This window comes from Panulirus ornatus, chromosome 52 (assembly GCF_036320965.1).
Source record: "Panulirus ornatus isolate Po-2019 chromosome 52, ASM3632096v1, whole genome shotgun sequence".
In the NCBI taxonomy this organism is placed as follows: Eukaryota; Metazoa; Arthropoda; class Malacostraca; order Decapoda; family Palinuridae; genus Panulirus; species Panulirus ornatus.
Window position 1 is genome coordinate 9,663,824 of NC_092275.1, and position 21,364 is coordinate 9,685,187.

At 41.5% G+C, this 21,364-nt stretch overlaps 2 protein-coding genes across 2 annotated transcripts in view; both read right to left on the reverse strand.

The window, feature by feature from the left end:
* LOC139765053 (uncharacterized) overlaps positions 1-9,275 on the reverse strand; it is a 564,355-nt gene extending 555,080 nt beyond the window's left edge. The window contains exon 1 of the mRNA XM_071692137.1: positions 8,530-9,275. The gene's annotated coding sequence lies outside the window, so the exon portion shown is untranslated. The remainder of the gene's footprint in view (positions 1-8,529) is intronic.
* A 7,732-nt stretch (positions 9,276-17,007) lies between these two features.
* LOC139764985 (uncharacterized) overlaps positions 17,008-21,364 on the reverse strand; it is a 225,239-nt gene continuing 220,882 nt past the window's right edge. Inside the window, exon 8 of the mRNA XM_071692038.1 lies at positions 17,008-20,971. Coding sequence (XP_071548139.1) covers positions 20,802-20,971 — 170 coding nt within the window. The 3' untranslated portion in view covers positions 17,008-20,801. The remainder of the gene's footprint in view (positions 20,972-21,364) is intronic.

A 21,364-nucleotide genomic window follows, 5' to 3' on the forward strand; every position in this document is an offset into this window, starting at 1 on the left:
GGATATTCCCTCAAAGGCTCAATCCTTTGTTCTTAACGTTAACTCGCTAACGTGGGAAATGGCGAATATGTATGAAAAAAATGAGTCAAAGATGCGAGATCATTGTAAAGCATATTAGTGAAACAGGGAATATATAAAAAAGTTATTTATAGCAAGGTTCATTCATTATCATCATTACTACCATACGGTCTAATGTACACAATCAGACCAGGAGCAACAATAACATTATAACATTATATTAATGAGCAACATTTCATTTCCCTGTAGTTATCTAAAACATGACCTATAAATGATCACTTGACATTCGCCACAGTAACATGCGAGCCTGAGGGTGGGGGTTGAGGGTGGGGGCTGAGGGTGGGGGTTGAGGGTGGGGGTCAGTTTTATAAAAGGACACAACAACAGTCAGTCTTCTACGTTGCTTAACGTTTTCATTGATCACTACGTATATGTCTTCGTGTGTCAGACCCGTGCGGTTCATTGTTCCGGTCAACAAGGAGAGGCAGGTAAGGGGACCTATACCTCTCCACTCAACATCAGATCCAGTCCAGACAACTGCCTCATGCAATAACTTTACATAACAAAACTCCAGAATACTCGAATTAATTTCGTCTTCTTTCCCTACTTCTCTGTCTTTTGAGTTCGTTTATAATCTACAGCCTGACCGCCACGAGGACTTTTGTACAAAGTTGAAGCCTGTGTGAGATAATGATAAAAATGATATGTTGACTTGGGGTCAGTGGATGAAACTACACTACCCTTATAAGCCTAACCAGCAGTTTCGAGTGGACTGAAGCATCCCGTGAAACTCAGTCAGCGGTTCGAACTGGCTTGAAGCACCACGAGTAACCTGGTTCAGACTGGACTGAAGCACTCCGAACAGCCTAACCAACACTTCGACTGTAATGATGCACTCGAGCAACCTGACGTACGGCTCGGACTGGACTGAAGCGCTTCGAGTAACTTAACTCGCAGTTTGGAGCGCATTGAAGCAGTGCTGATGACCTACATGTGGGAGGGACGTGTCCTGGAACAGCACAGTGTTTACCTTTGTTTCAACATATACCAGAGATCCTCACCAGGAAAATAGATACCATAATAGACCATTCACTGTCCGGTAAGAGCACCAGGTTACGATCTGCTGAGTGGGAGTGAAGCGTTGGCAACATCTTCCTCAAGAAATCTTTTAGAACAATAATTTCTTCCTGATATTTCTTCGAATCAATCTTCTGCTTAATACGCAGTATATATATATATATATATATATATATATATATATATATATATATATATATATATATATATATATATATACAGAATAAAGAAAGCTATTTTCATTTTGAAATGAGTCTGTTAATGTCAATATTTGTACGACTTTTCTCACAAATAGTAGTTATCGAATCATTGAAATTCTAAGGCTAATAAGAACAATTCCCTGGGCGTTTGTGTAGCAAAAATCATCTAGCAATCACGGGAAAATAACAATAAAAGTTAATTAAACAGCCAGAAACTGCTGCTCCTCTGACGACCAACTTGATGACCTGGGAACAGTGTGGGGCACATGTTATGAAGGCAGGCTGTGTGTGTGTGTGTGTGTGTGTGTGTGTGTGTGTGTGTGATACAGAAAAAACAAATGAATGTGTATATTTGTGTTTGTGTTTGCATGTCTCTGTACGTATGAGTATGTCTGTCTCTGTGTGCACAGACAGACACACACACAGACAGGTCAGCGGGTAAAATGCCACAGTCATAGACTGAGAGAGTTTTCCAAAAGTAAATATCTTGACACTGAAGTTTTCACCAACACTGCTATTCCCAGGAGGGTTCAAACTTATACCAGTATTAATCCTAGGATTACAATATTACTGCAGTAGAAGACCTTACCCATACCTCACTACTGTGTCTTGTTTATCATGCCATGATCACGAGACTATCAACATCAAACTAATGAGTAGAGTCAGCTGTTATGGTCCTCCAGAGAGCAGTGATTACTGAGAAGATATTCATCCAGTCTGTACGCTGATAACACGACTGAAACACAGTGATGAGTCCGGCTATTGTTACATAAATAAAGCCGGTAACTGGTTCAGTAACTGTTCACACACGGTTGTTGGCTGCCGGCAAATGTGTGGAAAAGGCTATTATACCGGACGACCGAGAGGTATAGCAGTATTTGATCCCGAATATCTACTGCGTCGTTACTAAACTTTATCCTTTGATGCGATAATACTGGGCGCTGTCGAACTATCAAATAAGCCTATTGACAAATATTGAAAATGTTTTCATTCTTCTAGTCTACATAACCTAAACGAGATACTTGAATTCTAATTTCCTTAAAAAGCAAAGATGTTTCGAAATATCTATGATACATCGACGGATATTTTGATTTTACTTATCGCTTAATCGGAGACGTCTGTCTTAAACGTCAAATGATAACGAGAATACTCAAGTAAGAGAACTAAGAACAGTTATTGTAATAGTTATTTTTATACCCAAAACAATTGTTATGAAAACTTGGGTTCGACACAATGAAACGATTCGAGTATGTAAGGCGATCAAACTCCATGTGCTCCCCAACCGAACCCTTCGAATATCAGTAAAGGAGTATCTTCTCTGAATAGATGAATTAGTAATGAAATCACTTGTTCATATGACACCGAAACCTGTTACATTACTTAGATACGTGGCATAAGATTTGATAGATATTTGGAGACATCTGAAGATAAACTGTGTTTATATACACTCAAACCTGAAAATATCTTAGCCTGTTTCACTAATGTACATCATCAAGGCTGTGGTATGACCTAAAAAAACGACGGGACGGTAACTGAGCACGACGGTACGACCCTTGAGCACGACGGTACGACCCTTGAGCACGACGGTACGACCCTTGAGTACTAGCAGTACGGGATAATACCTCTAACTTTAACTGGATATTTACGAGGCACATCAAATGTCACATCATCACATCCAAGGATCATAACGTCGACATCAAGGATCATAGCGTCGACATCAAGGATCGTAGCGTCGACATCAAGGATCATAACGTCGACATCAAGGATCGTAGCGTCGACATCAAGGATCGTAGCGTCGACATCAAGGATCGTAGTGTCGACATCAAGGATCGTAGCGTCGACATCAAGGATCGTAGTGTCGACATCAAGGATCGTAGTGTCGACATCAAGGATCGTAGCGTCGACATCAAGGATCGTAGCGTCGACATCAAGGATCGTAGCGTCGACATCAAGGATCGTAGTGTCGACATCAAGGATCGTAGCGTCGACATCAAGGATCGTAGCGTCGACATCAAGGATCGTAGCGTCGACATCAAGGATCGTAGCGTCGACATCAAGGATCGTAGCGTCGACATCAAGGATCGTAGCGTCGACATCAAGGATCGTAGCGTCGACATCAAGGATCATAACGTCGACATCAAGGATCGTAATGTCGACATCAAGGATCGTAGCGTCGACATCAAGGATCATAACGTCGACATCAAGGATCGTACCGTCAAGTACAAGAGATTATTGTGTAAACATAATAGACCCTCCTCATAAGTCCTGACCAGAACCAAAAGATGGCCTTACGTGAGGCCAAACTGATGCAGGATCTTCCTCCCTCTGCCTCAGCCTTGGTCATCGATATCTTCCTCAGCTCACACGCGACGAGGAACATCGTCATGGTGTTGCTGATGGGGTTACTCAGTACGGTAGCTGAGGAAGGGTACTGAGAGGCTCTCTTCTTTCATGCACGTTTGTTCAGCTGGACTGGCAGGTGTGTGTGTGTGTGTGTGTGTGTGTGTGTGTGTGTGTGTGTGTGTGCATCAGTTTGTGCCACTGGTGAGGACCGTCGTGGCTTGGAATGTATTGATGTTTTGTTTGTGTCTTCAGATATTCCTGGCGAGGAAGGAGACGTGTGAGGCGTACCTGTATCTACGTTACGTGGTTGTAAGCACTCGATGCATCCACCCTTGTGTATGGATCCCGGTCAAGGCATCTTTGGTTGCTGAGTGATCAGATTGTGAGAGATCACACTTGTACAAAAGAAGATGTAATATGATAGTTCAAGAGATGGGGCCCCACGAGTGTAGAACTCCCTCCCCGTTACGTAACAAATAGATGATTATACACACACACACACACACACACACACACACACACACACACACACACACACACACGCCAGAGGAAGACGATCATAGGTTGGGTGACGCAGGGAGAGACGATCCATAGAGAACCCTGGAGCATTAAGGTGACACCATCATCCTCTCCCTCACTGTGGTCATGACGGTAACCGAGGTAACTGTCTAAGTCCTCTACCCTCCCTTCCTACTCTCCCCTGTGTCCTCTCCCTTCCCTCCCTACTCTCCCTTGTGTCCTCTCCCTTCCCTCCCTACTCTCCCTTGTGTCCTCTCCCTTCCCTCCCTACTCTCCCTTGTGTCCTCTCCCTTCCCTCCCTACTCTCCCTTGTGTCCTCTCCCTTCCCTCCCTACTCTCCCTTGTGTCCTCTCCCTTCCCTCCCTACTCTCCCTTGTGTCCTCTCCCTTCCCTCCCTACTCGTCCCACTTGTCTTACCACCCCTGGCCTCCCCACCCCTCTCTTCTCCCCTTATCAACTATTGTGGTCAGCTTCTGTTCATTATGCTGAGCTGGCTGCTCTTGTACGGTCAAAATTCCCTCCTTCCTGTAGTACTAATAATATCAGAGAGTCATATAGATGCTGATCTAATTGACTGAATATCTAAGTCTCTAAATCATTGAATATCTGAATATACAGAATCATCTGCATCGTCTGATCAAACATATCTTACATAAAGAAGTTAATATTCAAACTCCTTCAATCTACATTTGTCCTGAAACCCACCGTCTTCAGTGGATATATGAGTAAATTAGATGATCTCTCTCTCTCTCTCTCTCTCTCTCTCTCTCTCTCTCTCTCTCTCTCTCTCTCTCTCTCTCTCTCTCTCTCTCAATCTACTTATCTATCGTCATCAATTCCAATCGCGATATCCTGTTGTGGATCAGAGATACACAGCTCAGATATCGTTCTCAAACACTAACACAAACATTGTTCCTGAATTAGCAAGTCATCATTTTCCTACAGCCAGTTTGACAAATATGGCAAGAGAGGCCTTGACGAGTCCTACCCATCACTCGTTTTCCGTGAAAAATGTTAAACGTTCAGTGAATCCTCTGATCCAGTATACACTCCGTGCTTGTCTCCACCTACCTCTTGGTATGTATCCTGCACCTTTAATGTCACACAAGTACTTACATACATATAACTGAACGAACATATATATATATATATATATATATATATATATATATATATATATATATATATATTTATTTATTTATTATATTATATATATATATTTATTATAATATATATATATATATATATATATATATATATATATATATATATATATATATATATATATATATATATATATATATATATATATATTGAATCCTTGACGAAGATAGATATGTTTTCAGAAGTCCATACCCAGAGTAATGGAGGTCAGAATGCAGCACAGTAAAATTGTTTTCTTATCATACATGGAACTTGATGGAGTTCCCTAAGCTTTTGTTAACACAACGTTCAAAATGTTCATAATGTAGTTATCTATATCTTCCCATGTGTCATGTATGTGGATCTATTACACCGAAGAAAATGTGGTGTTCGAGATCTTGTGAAGGCACTGCACACACACACACACACACACACACACACACACACACACACACACACCTAGAAAATTGCTAGAAAAGTTACAAATATGTGATTTTCCTAACATCAGAGATGTGGGTGAATATAGAAAGCCACAAGACGTTACTGTGTCACTATCTACTTATGATAGTAGATACACTTTAAGAGGTGTGGCCCCGCGAGTGTAAAGCCCCCTCCACCTGCTGTACAAAAAGGTATTTCCAGAGTGCAATACAATACCTTGTTATGTCTTCTTGATAAACTTAAGCAACTGAATCAACCACACAGAAATTCTTTTACTAGGAGATGAAATACACATTGAACTTATCTTTATTTCAAACAAGGATCAAGATATTTTCTATATTCACTGAAAGATTGTTTCATATAGAGTTAAACAAGTCTTCTCTGATCATTCTAACACCTGAGTGAAAGAGCTTCAGTTTTAGGTACATTAGTGTGTGTATGTTGTGTGTGTGTGAGGCGAACCTGACATGATCCGGGTTATGGCGTATCCTCGGAGGGAGTGAGAGAGAGGGGAGGGAGAAGACCTACCTCAGACCTAGATGTCTTCCACGAGACATATGACGACGGAGAGAGAGAGAGAGAGAGAGAGAGAGAGAGAGAGAGAGAGCGTTAACGTGATAGACTCTCTGACAATGTACACTGGGCCAGTGAAGAGTTAATGCTTTGAGATAATTTCAGTAGAGCTTTGATGGATGGAGTCGCTTGTCACAAAAGGCTTTGTTCCCAGCTATATTCAGACGTAAGCCCTTACACGGAGAATACTGGTGATATTCGGGGGGTCAAAGGATAAACCTCCAGCTTTGGTGATATTCAAAGGTCTGGCACCGAATGTCGGATATTGACCGATATTCGGAAGTCAAACGGTAAACATTAAGTAAGGTCTCCAGATATTCGGGGATTTCTTATCGAAAGGTGAGATCTGGTTCATATCTGGAGATCATTGGCTAATCCCCTGAACTTTGACTATATTCAGAACTTTGATCGCTAATCTCATATTCATATGGGCGATATCAGACGGTACATCTCAAGATCGGGCCATATTCGGATACCGGACTTGCGACGTCACAAATCAGCCGATATTCGACGGTCAGGCTGAAAGTTCGGAGCTCACACGTTAGTCCTGATGTCGAACATCCAACGTCGAATATTAGTGAGTATCTGAAGTCAAGCTTTCATCTTCATATATTGACATGGCTCTATGTCCTTCCAGCTATTGGTTACGGGCGATATCTGAAGGTTTGAACCTTATACAGGGTTACTATCCATCACTGTAGTTTAGTTAACCTTTTCAACCTTTATAAAAGCGTGGTAAATGAGACAGTCTTAGCTCGGTGCAGATGGTAAAGAACGAGGGAAGACCATTCTAGCTTTCCATCTCTCTCTTTTTCCTTACTTCCCAGGACCCTTCAAGAAACTCCTCTGAAAGTCTTCAACTTCCAGAATTCTAAAAGCCTCATTCTTACACTAGTGCCTAGTTGGCGACAGTTATTTTGCACAGTTTCTTGTTAGCGATAGTCATTCTTCTACTAGTTCCTATTTGGCGACAGTCATTCTTGTACAAATTGCTAATTGGTGACAATAATTCTTGTACTAACTCTATTCAGCGACAGTCATTCTTATATTAGTTCCTAGATGGCGACAGTCATTCTTGTACTGATTCTTGTATAAGTTTCTATTGGAAACATTCATTATTGCTTTAATTTCTAGTTTGCGACAGTCATTCTTGTTCAAGCTTCAAGTTGGCGACAGTCAGTCTTGTACTAGTTCAAGTTTCTAGTTGAAGATAGTTATCTTTATATTAGTTCTTCCTTTCCGATAGTCTATCTTATGCAAACTTCTTATTAGCTTCGGTCATTCTTGCAACTCAGTAGTCTCTAGTTGGCAACAGTCAGTCTTGTACAAGTTCCTTCTTGGAAGCAGTCATTCTTGCCTCAGTTTCGAGCAGGCGACAGTAGATCTTGTACTCATTATGATACGCGACAGCCATCCTTGTACAAGTTTCAAGTTGGCAACATTCATTCTTGAATTCATTCTAGTTGGCGACGGTCGATCTTGTACAAGTTCCTCGTTGGCGACAGTCATTCTTGTATTCGTTCCTGCGTGGTGACACTTCGTATCTTAGGAGACGAAAGAGTACTTAGGTGACGCAGGTGTTTGTTGGAAGATGAAGCAGGATTATTAGCAACCGGCAATATGATAATGAGCGTAAGCTTGCGTATGTATGTGTCTGTCTGTCTGTCTGTGTCTGTGTCTGTGTAATTACGTATTTGCAGTGTACGGGGGACGTCGTAATTCTTTAAAGCTGTGTTTGGTGAACCAGAATTGTTCGATATTGTGAAAGTCGTCATGTATCCTCCAGGAGCATGTCACGTGTCGTAAACAATTCACAGTTATGTACAGGAAGTACAGGCGATCCTCCGTAAACTGTGTCAGAGGATAAAGATCCTTCGTAAGTGACAGATGTGGTATACGTAGCAGACTTACAAACATACAAGACAGAATGGCGGAGAAAGGGTAAAATTATCAATAATAAACTGACGATCTATCCTCTCTCTCTCTCTCTCTCTCTCTCTCTCTCTCTCTCTCTCTCTCTCTCTCTCTCTCTCTCTTTACAGCAGTTGTGCAAACCCCAGACAACTTCTTCCAAAGTCTTCGTCTCCATAAACCCTGTTCATGTTGGTAATAATCAAGGGGATATTTGTAGCTTAATCTGTACCCATCTTGAAATATATGGTAATGATGTTTAGCCAACGAAAACAAAAAGGAGTTTGTTATCCACTTGTCTTACCTTCGGTATAGTCAGTCCATTCTGACGGTGTAGAGTCTCAAACACCTGTCTTCAGGAGCAGACGGTACTGTATTATCTTCTGATAAGGACTGATGGACGTATTGCCACTCGTACAATCCTACAGAGTCCCTCGGACCATAAGTGGCCGCCCAGGATCGTGGGAGCAGAATCCTCCGCGCGTCGCTCAACACCAAGGAAGACCTCCTGGTCGTGAACAAGACTTCCTAAGAACTTTACCTTTCTTTATCTGTCTCCGTCTACCATGTGACGTAGTAGGCACGGCTTTGTATCACCAGAATTCCGTTAAATAATCTTTATCTTACGGTTCTATGTCCACGGCGACCTCGTGGTTTGTGAGTGTTTCGCTGTCTTTTATTTCATCTTTACAACACGGATTTCGGAAACACAAGTTCTCAGGACTACTGTATTACCTGCGTGTTTTCCATCCCCTACCAGGTGAGCCCTAACTGCCTCTCAATCACACCTAAATCTTCCCCAAGACCTAACGACCCTGGAGCAGCTGACCGCTCAGGACGATAGTTTGGGCTATCCGTGTGTGTGTGTGTGAGAGAGAGAGAGAGGGAGGGAGGTAGAGAGCGAGAGACACGCCTGCTAGTCACTACCGCACCGGGCTACACTCACACACTGATGGGGCGGCAGCCACCGCGGGCCCTCTGCTCTGCCGGCATCACCAGCAGGAGCACCAACACCGGTGCCTGTGACGCGCCTCGCCTCCACCACTCCCATGTTCACCCTCCACCCTCCCCTCGCCTCCGTCAGGTTCACATTACCTGTCCTAACCAAGCCTTCACACCCTGTCCTGATTCGCGGATTTAACTGGTATAGCCACATAATTATGACCTAGCGTACAACTGAGCCATGATATAAGTGGGGTGCAGGTCCATCTTTATCCGCGTAAGGATAAAGTGTTTCCCTCTTTCCTCACTCCCATTCTTTCCTCCTACGCACCTTCGGCTTAGCTATCTGGTTTTGGTTGAGGTTTTCGCCTTTGTCAGTAGCTTGCTTATTTGTGCACGCCTGGCCTCTCCTGTGAGCGACAGTACGAGAGGATTCCAAAGGGAACAAAGGACCTTAGTCAGACTCCGGTAGACAGAGGATCGGCAGGAGTGATACACGTTATCAGCCGAGGAGGTCCTGGAGGATAACCTTAACCCACTACTTTTCAATTCCACCTTCAGTATAATTGTAGAAAACTTGTCCGCAGAAGTGAATGTCTTTAGTAATGGGAGAAGAGAGTTCAGGCAGGTGCTGAAGAACCCCCACCTACGTAACCCTTGCCAAGATGTTTGGGGAACACAAGCACTGTGGACCAACAACTGCTTGCAAGTTCCTTCTTGAATCATTAATAAAGCTCTGAGGTGACATCTTCAGTACGTAGTACGGAATCCTTCAGACTAATGACTCGTTGTTTTGTTCTTACAACCAAAGCTCTCCCAAACTACCTTTATGATCTAATTTACTGACTTCTGTCTCTTATCATCTCGCGATTTTCATCCGAGCCTCCTCTCTCTCTCTCTCTCTCTCTCTCTCTCTCTCTCTCTCTCTCTCTCTCTCTCTCTCTCTCTCTCTCTCTCTCTCTCTCTCTCTCTCTCTCTCTCGTCTTCTTCTTCCTGGAAATATATATATAATCCCCAACATCAATACTGACTCGTTGTTAGCTAATATCAGAGAGTAATCCGTCAGCCGAAACAAAACAATGAATTTCTTTGTTACGCGGTACACTAAACACTGGAGGACAAGCCTTCTGTGTTTGATGTCAACACCATTAAATCTGTGGACATATTTTCCTCCTCTTCTTTTACCACACATTTTTCTCTCTTCCTCCACAACTACTGCTGTCAACGAGGAACGAAATTGCCTAACAGCTTGAGGCCTTGTTCCCCAATGTTCCGGCGCGTCTTCAGAGTAATATATATATATATATATATATATATATATATATATATATATATATATATATATAACGATGACATAGACTCTTAATGACGTCCCTAGATGTTACAAGCAACCAATGAAATCTATAACCTTAACCGAACCAGCGAGGAAACAATTACAACATTACATGTTAAACTCATGGTGACCAGCGGACGTGCTGCCCTGCAACTGCTGCGTTACAATTGCATCTGTCTGAAATGACGGGATAAAAAGACTGTTCCCCACCTGTCATAACCAGAAGGCTGAACCCACCTTCCCCACGGGGTCTCTAGGAGCCATAACCTGAAATGATACGAGTTAATCACTGATCGTTTATTCATGTCTCTTTTATCCCCCAACATTTAGAACTTTACGATAAGTTCAAGCGCTGAAAGTTTCTTCAATAAAAAAGTTTTAGTTTTCTGGCCTACAGCGCTGGAAGTCCGCCATTTGACAGAAGTTGGCTGTACAGTTGTGAGCTGGTTATTTCATGTCGTCTCGAATCTCCGTGTCACATGATATAGATCTGAGGGCAGGTAGAGTCATATATAAGTCTGAGCTATGTAAAATGATGTCAACAGGTGGTCGTAGCCCGCTGTAGCAAGACGTGGTCCTCGTCATCTCAGGAAGCAACACACGAGAACGAACAGGTCAGGTACAGTGTATGGTGTCGTAGGTGAGGCTGGTTTTTTTTGCGAGACGTCGCAGGACATTTCTCTCGTCGTCACCACCTCCTTTACTCACTGATCCTCTCACTCGGCTACTCCAGAGGCTTCTTCCAATAACCTTGGCTTCCGTACAAGTGATGAAGCCTCTCCTTACCCCAGGAAACATACCATAAACCTAGTCATACGTAACCAAACTACGTCCTGGCCTCGAACTGTGAGAGTATGAATAACTTCAATAGAAAACAATCTGTGGTTCTCCGCCGAAGAGCTGAAATCATGATTTGTGGAATATGGGACAAGTGCCTGTGAACCCGTAACTAGGCGTCTGTTGCCTGTGTACTCCCAGTACATGGCCAGTTCTCTACGTCATGTCCTCCTCACGACAAAAAAAGTTTAAGTTTCGCCACTTCCATCATTCATAATACCTTTGTGGTCATCATCAGAAAACTCGTTCTTTATCCCCAACAGATCAATTAGAAACCTATTTTGGCTGATGAGATAATACTTATCTGTGTCAGTAAGGCGACTGAAGCGGTCGTGATATTTGAATAACATTTACGTCCAATTTACCAGGAACCAAAGCCTCTCAAGACGTGGAGATAAAGGAGATATTTTACATATTCATACACTGAATTGAGAGCTTAATGATAATTAAGACTGTAGTGGCTGAAATAAGGTCACTTTCTGGTGTAGTAATGGTTTCTTGTGTCAAACCCGTGACTCCAGTTTCCACATTGTATGTGCGTGTGTCCGTGTGTGTGTGTGTGTGTGTGTGTGTGTGTGTGTGAGTGTGTGTGTATAGCCTGGGTCTTCCGCTTTCTTTAACTTTCTGTCATATTAGATGTTACTGTGTTGTTGTTGTTGTTTCTCTTGAAGTTGTACCAATCACTTATGTGACAGATCTTCCATGATGGTCTACAGCAGTTACAGCTGTATCAGGAGTGAGAGATTCATGATCACGTGACAAGGGTGAGGGGGAGAGGGGGTACTGGTTCGTCAGTACCTGCTCTTTAGGGGGGGTGGTCCACGGAGATCTGGTGGACGGGTGTCAAGATTGTATAATGTATGAAGTATTCATGATACGCCATTCTTAGAAATAGACAATACATATTGGTAATATTTTTTTGTTAATTAATTTCCTACTATCGTTAAAAAGTTGGAGATGTTTCTTATTCTTAGTGACTGGAATCTGTATACCAAGGTGTAATGTGTGATTACTAACGCAACAATGCCCTCACGTCATTACGGGAGGCACGCAAGGTCGGTCAGGAGGTGTGAAGGACCGTCAAATCCTCCTTAGAATCTTCCTGTCTCGTTAAAAAGCAGTAAATTATAATGTATTTCCCAGTAGAAAACCTAATGGGAATCATTTAAGAGTAAATTATCCTCATATATAGCTTTTCAATATCGTGTGATCCGCGGAGGCTTCTGTAATATCAAAAATTGGAGATTATACTCCTGATAGATATTTGGGGCAGAAATAGTCATGTTAAGAAGCGTTATACTTAGCCCTCGTACATACAGGAAGAAAACTCACATTCCCGACCGAGGCAAGTAGTGGAAGCTGTAAATTTCCTACCCCCAAGCACTTCCTCCTTGACCAGCCCTTCCCTGACATCCTCGCGTTCATGCCCCTTCTCCACCCCAGGGGTAAGCAGTTTAAACAGCCATGGCGACATTAGAGACCCCTGTCGTAAATGGACCTTCACCTGAAATCACTGACCTTCTCTCTACCTCCTTGCATAGTGACCTGTCCCTCATCCGTATATTTAGTCACTTGATATTCATCTCGCGCAGCAGAAAACAAGACCTGGACGCTTTTCTTACATTTTCTAAACTGAGTAAATTTTGTAAGTGAATTTTATTTAGAGCATTCGTGCCTCTCTTTGAAATGACATTTAGCTCTCGTGAGGAAATTCATATTCTCTCTTAACACTTTACTCCTTGAATACAGAGGCACTTTCATGGCTCTTAAGTAAAGTACTTTATTTCTGAGTTAACCATTACTTCAGCTGTCAGTAATGACACAATACTTTCATCCTACTTCTTTCAAACCAGCTTGAAAAGAATGCTTTTTACGCGTCAAAATTTGGGAGATACTCAGTGTAAAGGGAACTAAATATATATAATGGCAAGCACATCTTCACAAACCCGCTAAGCACAGTCAGATTAGAATGTAACGCATGACGTGGTTCTTACATGTGACTCTGCTTTTGTCGTAATAGAGAAGCTAATGCATCCCTGAGATGAAATTTGGCAGAACAATACAATCCTGTGTCTAACAGCACAGAGCCGAGTCGGACAGCAGGCTACAGGAAACATCAACGTTGAACGTCATTATCAATTGATACAGAAAAACTCCAAGAAAACGAAGGTTCAGCCACACTAAACCATCTGATGAGCAATTATCTTAACGAGTGTGTTACAGAAAATGTTTGAAAAGAATAAGAAAAAACGAAAAAATATCGTCCCTCCGCTTCATATTGATACAAAACGCAAGATACTGCAACGAAAAGCTTGGAATTCTGAATTACCTGGATTTTCCCGGTATGATTCGTTCAACCGAAGATTTTCGAGAGCTTCATAAACGTGGTTCGAGCCCCTACCACCACCACCACCACCACAACCTCCCTCCCCGACCGCCACCACCCTCAAAAATGCGTCAAATTAACGTGAAGGCCCCGAGGCTACCTCGCCTCCTCCTCCTCCTCCATAAAACCCCTGAGCTTGATATATTCTCCTAGTACACCATGATCGTATGAGCGAAAACAGCAAATCGCCTGCTGATAACTTGGTAAGTGACAACAGAAGCTTCGTTTTCTGTTGTTCTTCTGAAAAACGACACTATGGAAACCACGACAGGAACTTCCCGTCAGATAGCTGATGACGTTTTATCTTATCAACACAGCTCCCCAACCCAGCCAGACCTTGGCGCTATGAGCACACAAGGAGGACTGATCTTTGACGAAGCCCTGATAAACTTGGGCCCCACGAAAACATAACATAGGAGGATGGATGTAAGACACTGAACCCCACCACGAATCTGGCAAGACACGAAGATACCTACTTCAGATAGTGCCCACTTGGGAGCCATTTTCTTTCTTCTCAAGATCACCGGGATCGAGTTCATGAGAACACAAGGAGCAATATGCATGTCTGCTCCATATCACAGGAAATGCTTTCTAATCCCCCAGTATCCGCCCACCTGTCGCTCCCTCCATATCCAGGTGCCCCTACTACAGAGTGTGGCACAGTACACTGTAACATCGTACTGACTCAGCGTCTTCTTGAGAGACACGAAATCTTACACAAATAAACAAAAGTTGGACTGAGATGACTCCATGAAAAGAAAGTTTAACCTTTGTTTTCAAGGCAGTGAAGTTCCTGAAGTTATCATACCCTACGAATCATGTGTTATGTTCATGGTGCAGTGAGGATGAGAAAGATGAATGAAGGAATAGTAATAAGACTCAGGGAACATGAGAAGTTGGTCGTCTCATTTGTCTCTCATCTTATTGGAGAGCAGGAAAATTGATCAACGCCATCTGCATTCATAAGAATCTTTTTTATTATACTTATTATACTTATCATACTTATACTTATTCGCATCTTCATGCAAGTTGCCACGGTATATCACAACAGGGAACTCACAGATGACGGAAGACCTTAATAAGGATTGAATCCTTCCCTATTTATACATGTAATGAAAAACATCTTCAAAATGAGTACATTATTATGATCTTCAAACTTTAAGAAAAATCTTGAAGTAATGCGAACAATTTGACTTTCACTGTTTGTGGGAAATGTAGTAAAATCGACGAACAGATTCACCTTACTGATTGATTGCTGGATATTCAGTCGACAGGTTTTATAGATCGTGTTTGCTATACTCTGGTTTAGCTGAACAAACTTAATCCAGGTCAAAGAAATGGGCGCGTATGTTTGTTGACTGGTGGCAAGTTGTACCAGTCATCAGTTCTCATGAATGTCATGTGGCCTTGCGATAGAGCAGTGGTTCTCTTTCAGACTACATGATAACATGAACCTTTCTCAAACACACAATAAACACAAACGCCAGACTTGTATGGATGACGTGTAAACAATGCGGAGAGTCTTCATACTGATCACTGAAAAAAAAAGCAACACTTCAGCCTCAGATCTGAAGCCCTCATACTTCAGAAATGTGTCAGTGTACTTACAAGTACTGAGGCTGCTGGCGGCCTCCAGCCATTGAGATAAAGTCCCTACCTTTATTATTGTCTTTGATTCTCGTGTATCTTAACTTTATGATTATAACTTCCGGAGGTTTTGAGAACGTTTTGTCTCTGCAAAACTGAACTTTCCTACGCGAAGCAAAATGTACAAGTCACTCATAAGGCTTTCTTAACTATAGAGAATGGAACTGACATTTTATGGTAAACTATTACGAGTATCACACAACCTCGGAGGAACTAACTTCTGTTACGATGAGATGGGTATACATGAATTGATATATCTCTTAGGTTGAATCTTTAGATATCATGATATCTTCACCTTCCACAGCATCATGTGTATCTTCAGAAAAGTTATGCTTAGACCTTGAAACACTATGGTGGTGGTATTGAATCCTAGACAGCCACAAACTTGACCTACTACCACATCCTACATAACAAACATCCACCTAGAAGAGGCCAGTATGCTTACAGTCACACACAAGCCAACCAGCACCAGAACACATATCAGACCCGGGCTTATAATGGCACCCCTGAGAACACATACCCGATTGGTGCCAGTGATGGTACCTTGCACATACACCCGACTCTTACTAGTAATAGCACCTTGAGAACACATACCTGACCTCTGCCATTGACGGTGCACAGAGAACACACACCTGCTCTGTGCCAGTAATGGCACCTTGAGAACACACCTGACAAGTATTATTTACGACACCCCCAAGAACATATACCCGACCTTTGCCAGTTTTGGAACACTCAAGAACAGATTGTTATTAACAAGCGCACATGCCAGGCACAGTCCTGGCGGATCTTTAACAACACACACACACACACACACACACACACACACACACACACACACACACAAACACACACACACAGAGTTCAACCTGAGAGCTAAACATCGAACAAAGCTCATTGTCCATTCGCTTGCAAGCTACCAATGACGCTTCCTGTATGAGGAGATAAGGTCATAGGAGATCGAGAAACGTAGCCTGAACCAACTGGATTTGTTGGTAATTTCTTCAGGTGTTACTGAACTCTCCCTTCATGCATGAGTACATATGACGAGACACCATCTGGTTCATGGACTCAGTGAGAGTTTAACTCCTCCAGCAGAAAGCAAAGTCACATATGACCTGTGTCAGGCAGAGACATAGCAAATCCAACATCAATCTATCACTAGATCTGCTGATGTCCATTGTTTTCGTGCTAGTATTTCAAGGTTTTATTTCCAGTAGCTACTGGATCTGTAGATGTTGTTGTGCAAGTAATGTTTGCATCTAAATCTTCATATATACACAGTCGTCATTGCAGACAAATGCATTCTCTAAATTCCTTCGTATGATAATTGGATCTTTTAACTTTTTACTTCCTGATAAACTTTAGTAAGTCATCATTAATCCTTTGATTTGTACACATTTCTAAGATTAATGTATTTGACGTTTCTCGTTCTGTATTCATTTCTCGCCCTTTTACTTCAGCAATATTGCTGTTTTTTTTTTTTACCTTTACTCTCATAATTCTCAAAAATTAACCTTTGCATTAGGATTACCTTAGCAAGCGTAGCACTACAGTATATGGTACACTGCAAGGTAAGCTTTATAAGCTGTACTCTCACTTGAAGAAGTATAAGATGGTGGAAAGGAAAAAACACTTAGTACTTTTAATCTACTTTTTAATGTCACAGGATAACCCATACATAGGCGTAATATTAGTGACAAGGCGAGCGATTCTGGACCTACAGCAGTGGTTCAGTAAGGTTTATTTTCCTATTCATAAGGTAGCGAAAATGAACCATAATGAACAGTATAGGAGCCAAAATTGCCAATCAAGTCACATTATAGGTGTTAGCTGATTTCATGAATTTCTAGACTTCTAGTTTTCTTGTTGACTAGAGGTAACGGGACACAGAGCAAGAAGCATAAGCAAGAAACTACATACAGGATCGTATCTCTGAAGGTCTTACCCTATGGCAGGGCACAGCACCGGTATAGCTACTTGCTGATCCACGAACAAAAACATTCACTCAGGAAAACGTTCTGGAATCAGAACGAATCACCTGGTTTGAAGGTATTGAATTCCTTATAGATAAAGAAGATCAGCAACTGCTCGACAGGTACTGTGACCTATCTTGGCAAACACAAAGACCCAGACATATGACCCAGACGATCTGATATGCTGTAAATGCTGGCACTTGTTCCTCAACTTCCACATTTCTCGACATTTCAAAGAGAAAAATGAACATTGAGGAAGAAATCTCAGCGTTGACGCATATATCGTCATATATGTATATATATATATATATATATATATATATATATATATATATATATATATATATATATATGTTTATTTATATATCATATTTTTTTGGTTTTTCAACACACAATAAGGTGCACAGGCTAGGTATAATATAATAAAGCCCGGAAAACCTAGGACAGGAAAGAGCTACACTGAAGACTCTGGAACGTTGAATGTTCTGAAGAGGCAGTGGCCATGGAACAGAGTGATGCATACAACTTATAGTGCTGATAGCGACAAAAAAAGGTATATATGGTCGGAATACTTCCATCCCAGGATCTTCAGAGAGCTCTTTCCTTCAAGGCGTAAAAGAAGAGATCGCACAGGCGCGGCGTAGCGATGGTTTTCACAGAAATACCTAAAAGCCACTGTACAATTTTAGTCTTTCTTTTGTTTTGTTTTATCCTCTTTCCATAGTTCCATGCCACCACTTCTTGTTATGTAATAGCTTAAATATATATGATTATCATATCACATATTATTCAACCTTTATTAAGATTAAATTTGAGAGGAGAGACGCAGCACTCCATAACTTCTAATGTAAAATATCACCCAAGGTTACAATGTCATCATTAAATAATAATAAAAAAAAAGAAATCTCAGTTATACCAACCTTTACATTCAAAAACAATCAAGTTCTCAGACGAGATTTAAGAACACTTACATTGTGTCATTGGGAATGCAATACAACTGTTTATTTGAGTTGACTCTAACACAAACAGGATATGGATTACAGTTTTTGCCTTTGGAATTGCTTATACACAGTGGCAACTCAAATCGGAAATATCCCATTACGGACAAAAATTCTGCAGTAACTCAGTCAGTGAAAGGGCCAAAAAGCTCTCTGGTGTACCAATTAATAAGCTTCGGGGCAAGAAGCACCTAAAGCAGTCACATAAAAACATCTGGACCTTCTAGGAGTGTTGAAGTTACCTGGATCCTGTGACCACTAAGACTATTTTATCACTGGCTCCCTGTGGTAGCACCAACCATCCTACACAGACTGATACACCCGTCATAAGATGTTAATTTCTTCGGCGCACGTGGTTTTTTGGACAGATGAATCGTCTATGCAAGAGGGTTTGAACACTACTATCTTCTTGACCTTAAAGGTCATCTTTCCCCCAAGAAAGTCTTTGAAGAACTCTTTATAATAAATAAAGGTTCCACAGTATGCAGAACACTAGGGGGCCTGTTTTAGTCTACGTGGACAGGATCATATGGCCTTTGAACACAGTTTTAGACACATTTCTAGGGATGTTAGAACCTTCTTATCTTATTTAAGTAGTTAATCACTCCTCGCGAATAGGCAATGCTAGCATTTAACCATGACTAAAGGGTTATCATAAGGTACTCACTAAAGTCACATGTTCATCCCTGGCGATGTGTCCTAAACCAATTGTCATCATACATTGGCCAAGGTAATGAAATCTGCCGTTGCTGCTCTGGAGAGGCGCAACACCGTGTTCAAATCCTCGCTGTGTCAGTGCCATATACGTATTCCTGGATCGCAGGAGCCACCCCCATGGCTCCAGACCTCGTAACGGCCCGTATATGGAACATTGTGACTTAGCAAAGACCTCCCGTTGTTAGCACCATTGTTAGGAGAGAAGTGTCTCGCTCTCTCTCAGGCAGCCTCACTTCACACTCCTATTTTAAGATTTTTTCTTTTTTTTATATTTTATATGGAATGCACAATATTTCAGAGGAATGGTTGGCGTCAAATGAAAATGGAAATAGCGTTATGGACTGAAGCTTGATGTCTGAAATCACGAAGTTACATTCATTCCTCCCAGCAACACGTACACTATGTAGCCTGTACGGTAAAAAGCACTGAGTACAATGTAGGTATAAGTGTATTCGTATCCAACGCAAGACACAACTCTTGCTATTGGCAGAGAAAACGGATTCTGGCTCAACGTGAGATTATGAGGGAAAAAAAAAAGAAAATATTTGAATTCACTTGTCAACTGGATTCAGCGGTGGTTGTGTGGACGATAAGGACCATGTTCGTAGATATAAATATCAGCTTCTCACTCATTCTTGAATTCCCAAACATTCATATCTTGGAAGATTAAGATAATGATATTCTTACAGCTCAGCCTCACCCAAGAAAAATAGGCTTGTTCTCAACACTTGGCTGATGATAAACTACTAGTATACATATAACAAAGACATTTTAAACTCTCTCTCTTAAATATTTCCTTATACTCTATATAGCTGATCACTGTCAATGACAGTTTTATAACATTCTATTTTACAAAAATGAGCATCATCCCTCAAGACACGTCTTCAGTATAATCTACCCAAGACTGCAGCAATTATCACGCTGAATAAGTAGAATAATTTAAATATATTTAAAATGCATATTGCTTAGCCCTATTCGGTCATAGGAGTGTTCATAGTTTATGATAAGTCAACGCAGAATATTGACTATTATTGTTTTCTTTAGATATTTCCACACAAATGTTCTGTCCTTATGTTTTGTAGAATTCGGTTTTTTCAAGAGGTCGAGTTAGAAAGGTCAAAATCAGGGTAAATAATCTCAAAAAGCTCGTATAAGTATTAAGTCTCTAAGAAAGGTCACCTAATGACTCATTAACATTCATGGAACTGAATGTTTGTCTAATTATGCTACTTGTGGTATAATCAGTAATGACTATGACCGTAATTACTTTACTCTGAATGTTGATAACGAAACCACACTCGTCCGCCATTACACCTCATTACGAATGCAAATATATGTATATAAAAAAAATCGACCATCACAGATCCACAATATACGTACTTCAAAAAATGACTACTTCATTGCGTTAGAATCTAAACACAACGTCCCACTTACACAGCGGGGAACCTACGGTACAGTCAATGAAAATATTCTGGATGGCTAATTTTGTTACTATCGAAGGGAAAGGGAGGGTAGGGAGGGACACAGACGGTTTGTTCAGAGCTCTAAGTTCTCATGGAAGGCAGCAGGGAAGAGGTTACTGAAGAGGTGGAAACCCCACAGTAACCTAAACTCTATGTCATGGGCGTTATTTATCATGAGTCGGTTTGAATTAATAGTTGGCGCAGATGATGATCATGATGAGGAGCTGCCTGTAGACACGTTTGTCGCAGGCGAGCTTACGCAGGAGGAGGAGCAGGGTGTTCAAAACTCGAGACGATAGGCGTTGCAGCTGGTCTCGTGGTCTTGAAGGTTTATAGTGCAGCGAGAGGCAGACGGAGCCAAGTCAATCTTGTTGGCAATGAGTGCGTCTTCATTGGCAGCCACCCAGTAGCCGAGGGCGTCGGTGTCATAAGTGGGAATGATCGTTACCTCTGTCAGGAAAGAAAAAAAAGATATCATCAGAAGTGGAACATACAAGATAAAGGAACGTCATCATGATATGACCCTAAAGAACTCCTTCCTAACACCAAAGATGGAAGACTGAAGGTAAATCCACGACCTTGAAAGACTCATTTCTTACTCAATGTTTTGGGAGAAATTTGTGACATAAAGATGGTTCATCCTTTAGAAATGTCTCAGAGATTTACAAAATTAACCCAGTAAGAGAAGGCACTATATGAATTCTTCATTACTGACACCATATTTCCAACATCATTTCCATCAGATGAATCGTCATTATGCACTAAGTGATTGCATAACATGTTAAATTTGGAGATGAATATTATTGTCTTCATAATTAAGATTCTGGCTTAACTGACCAACAG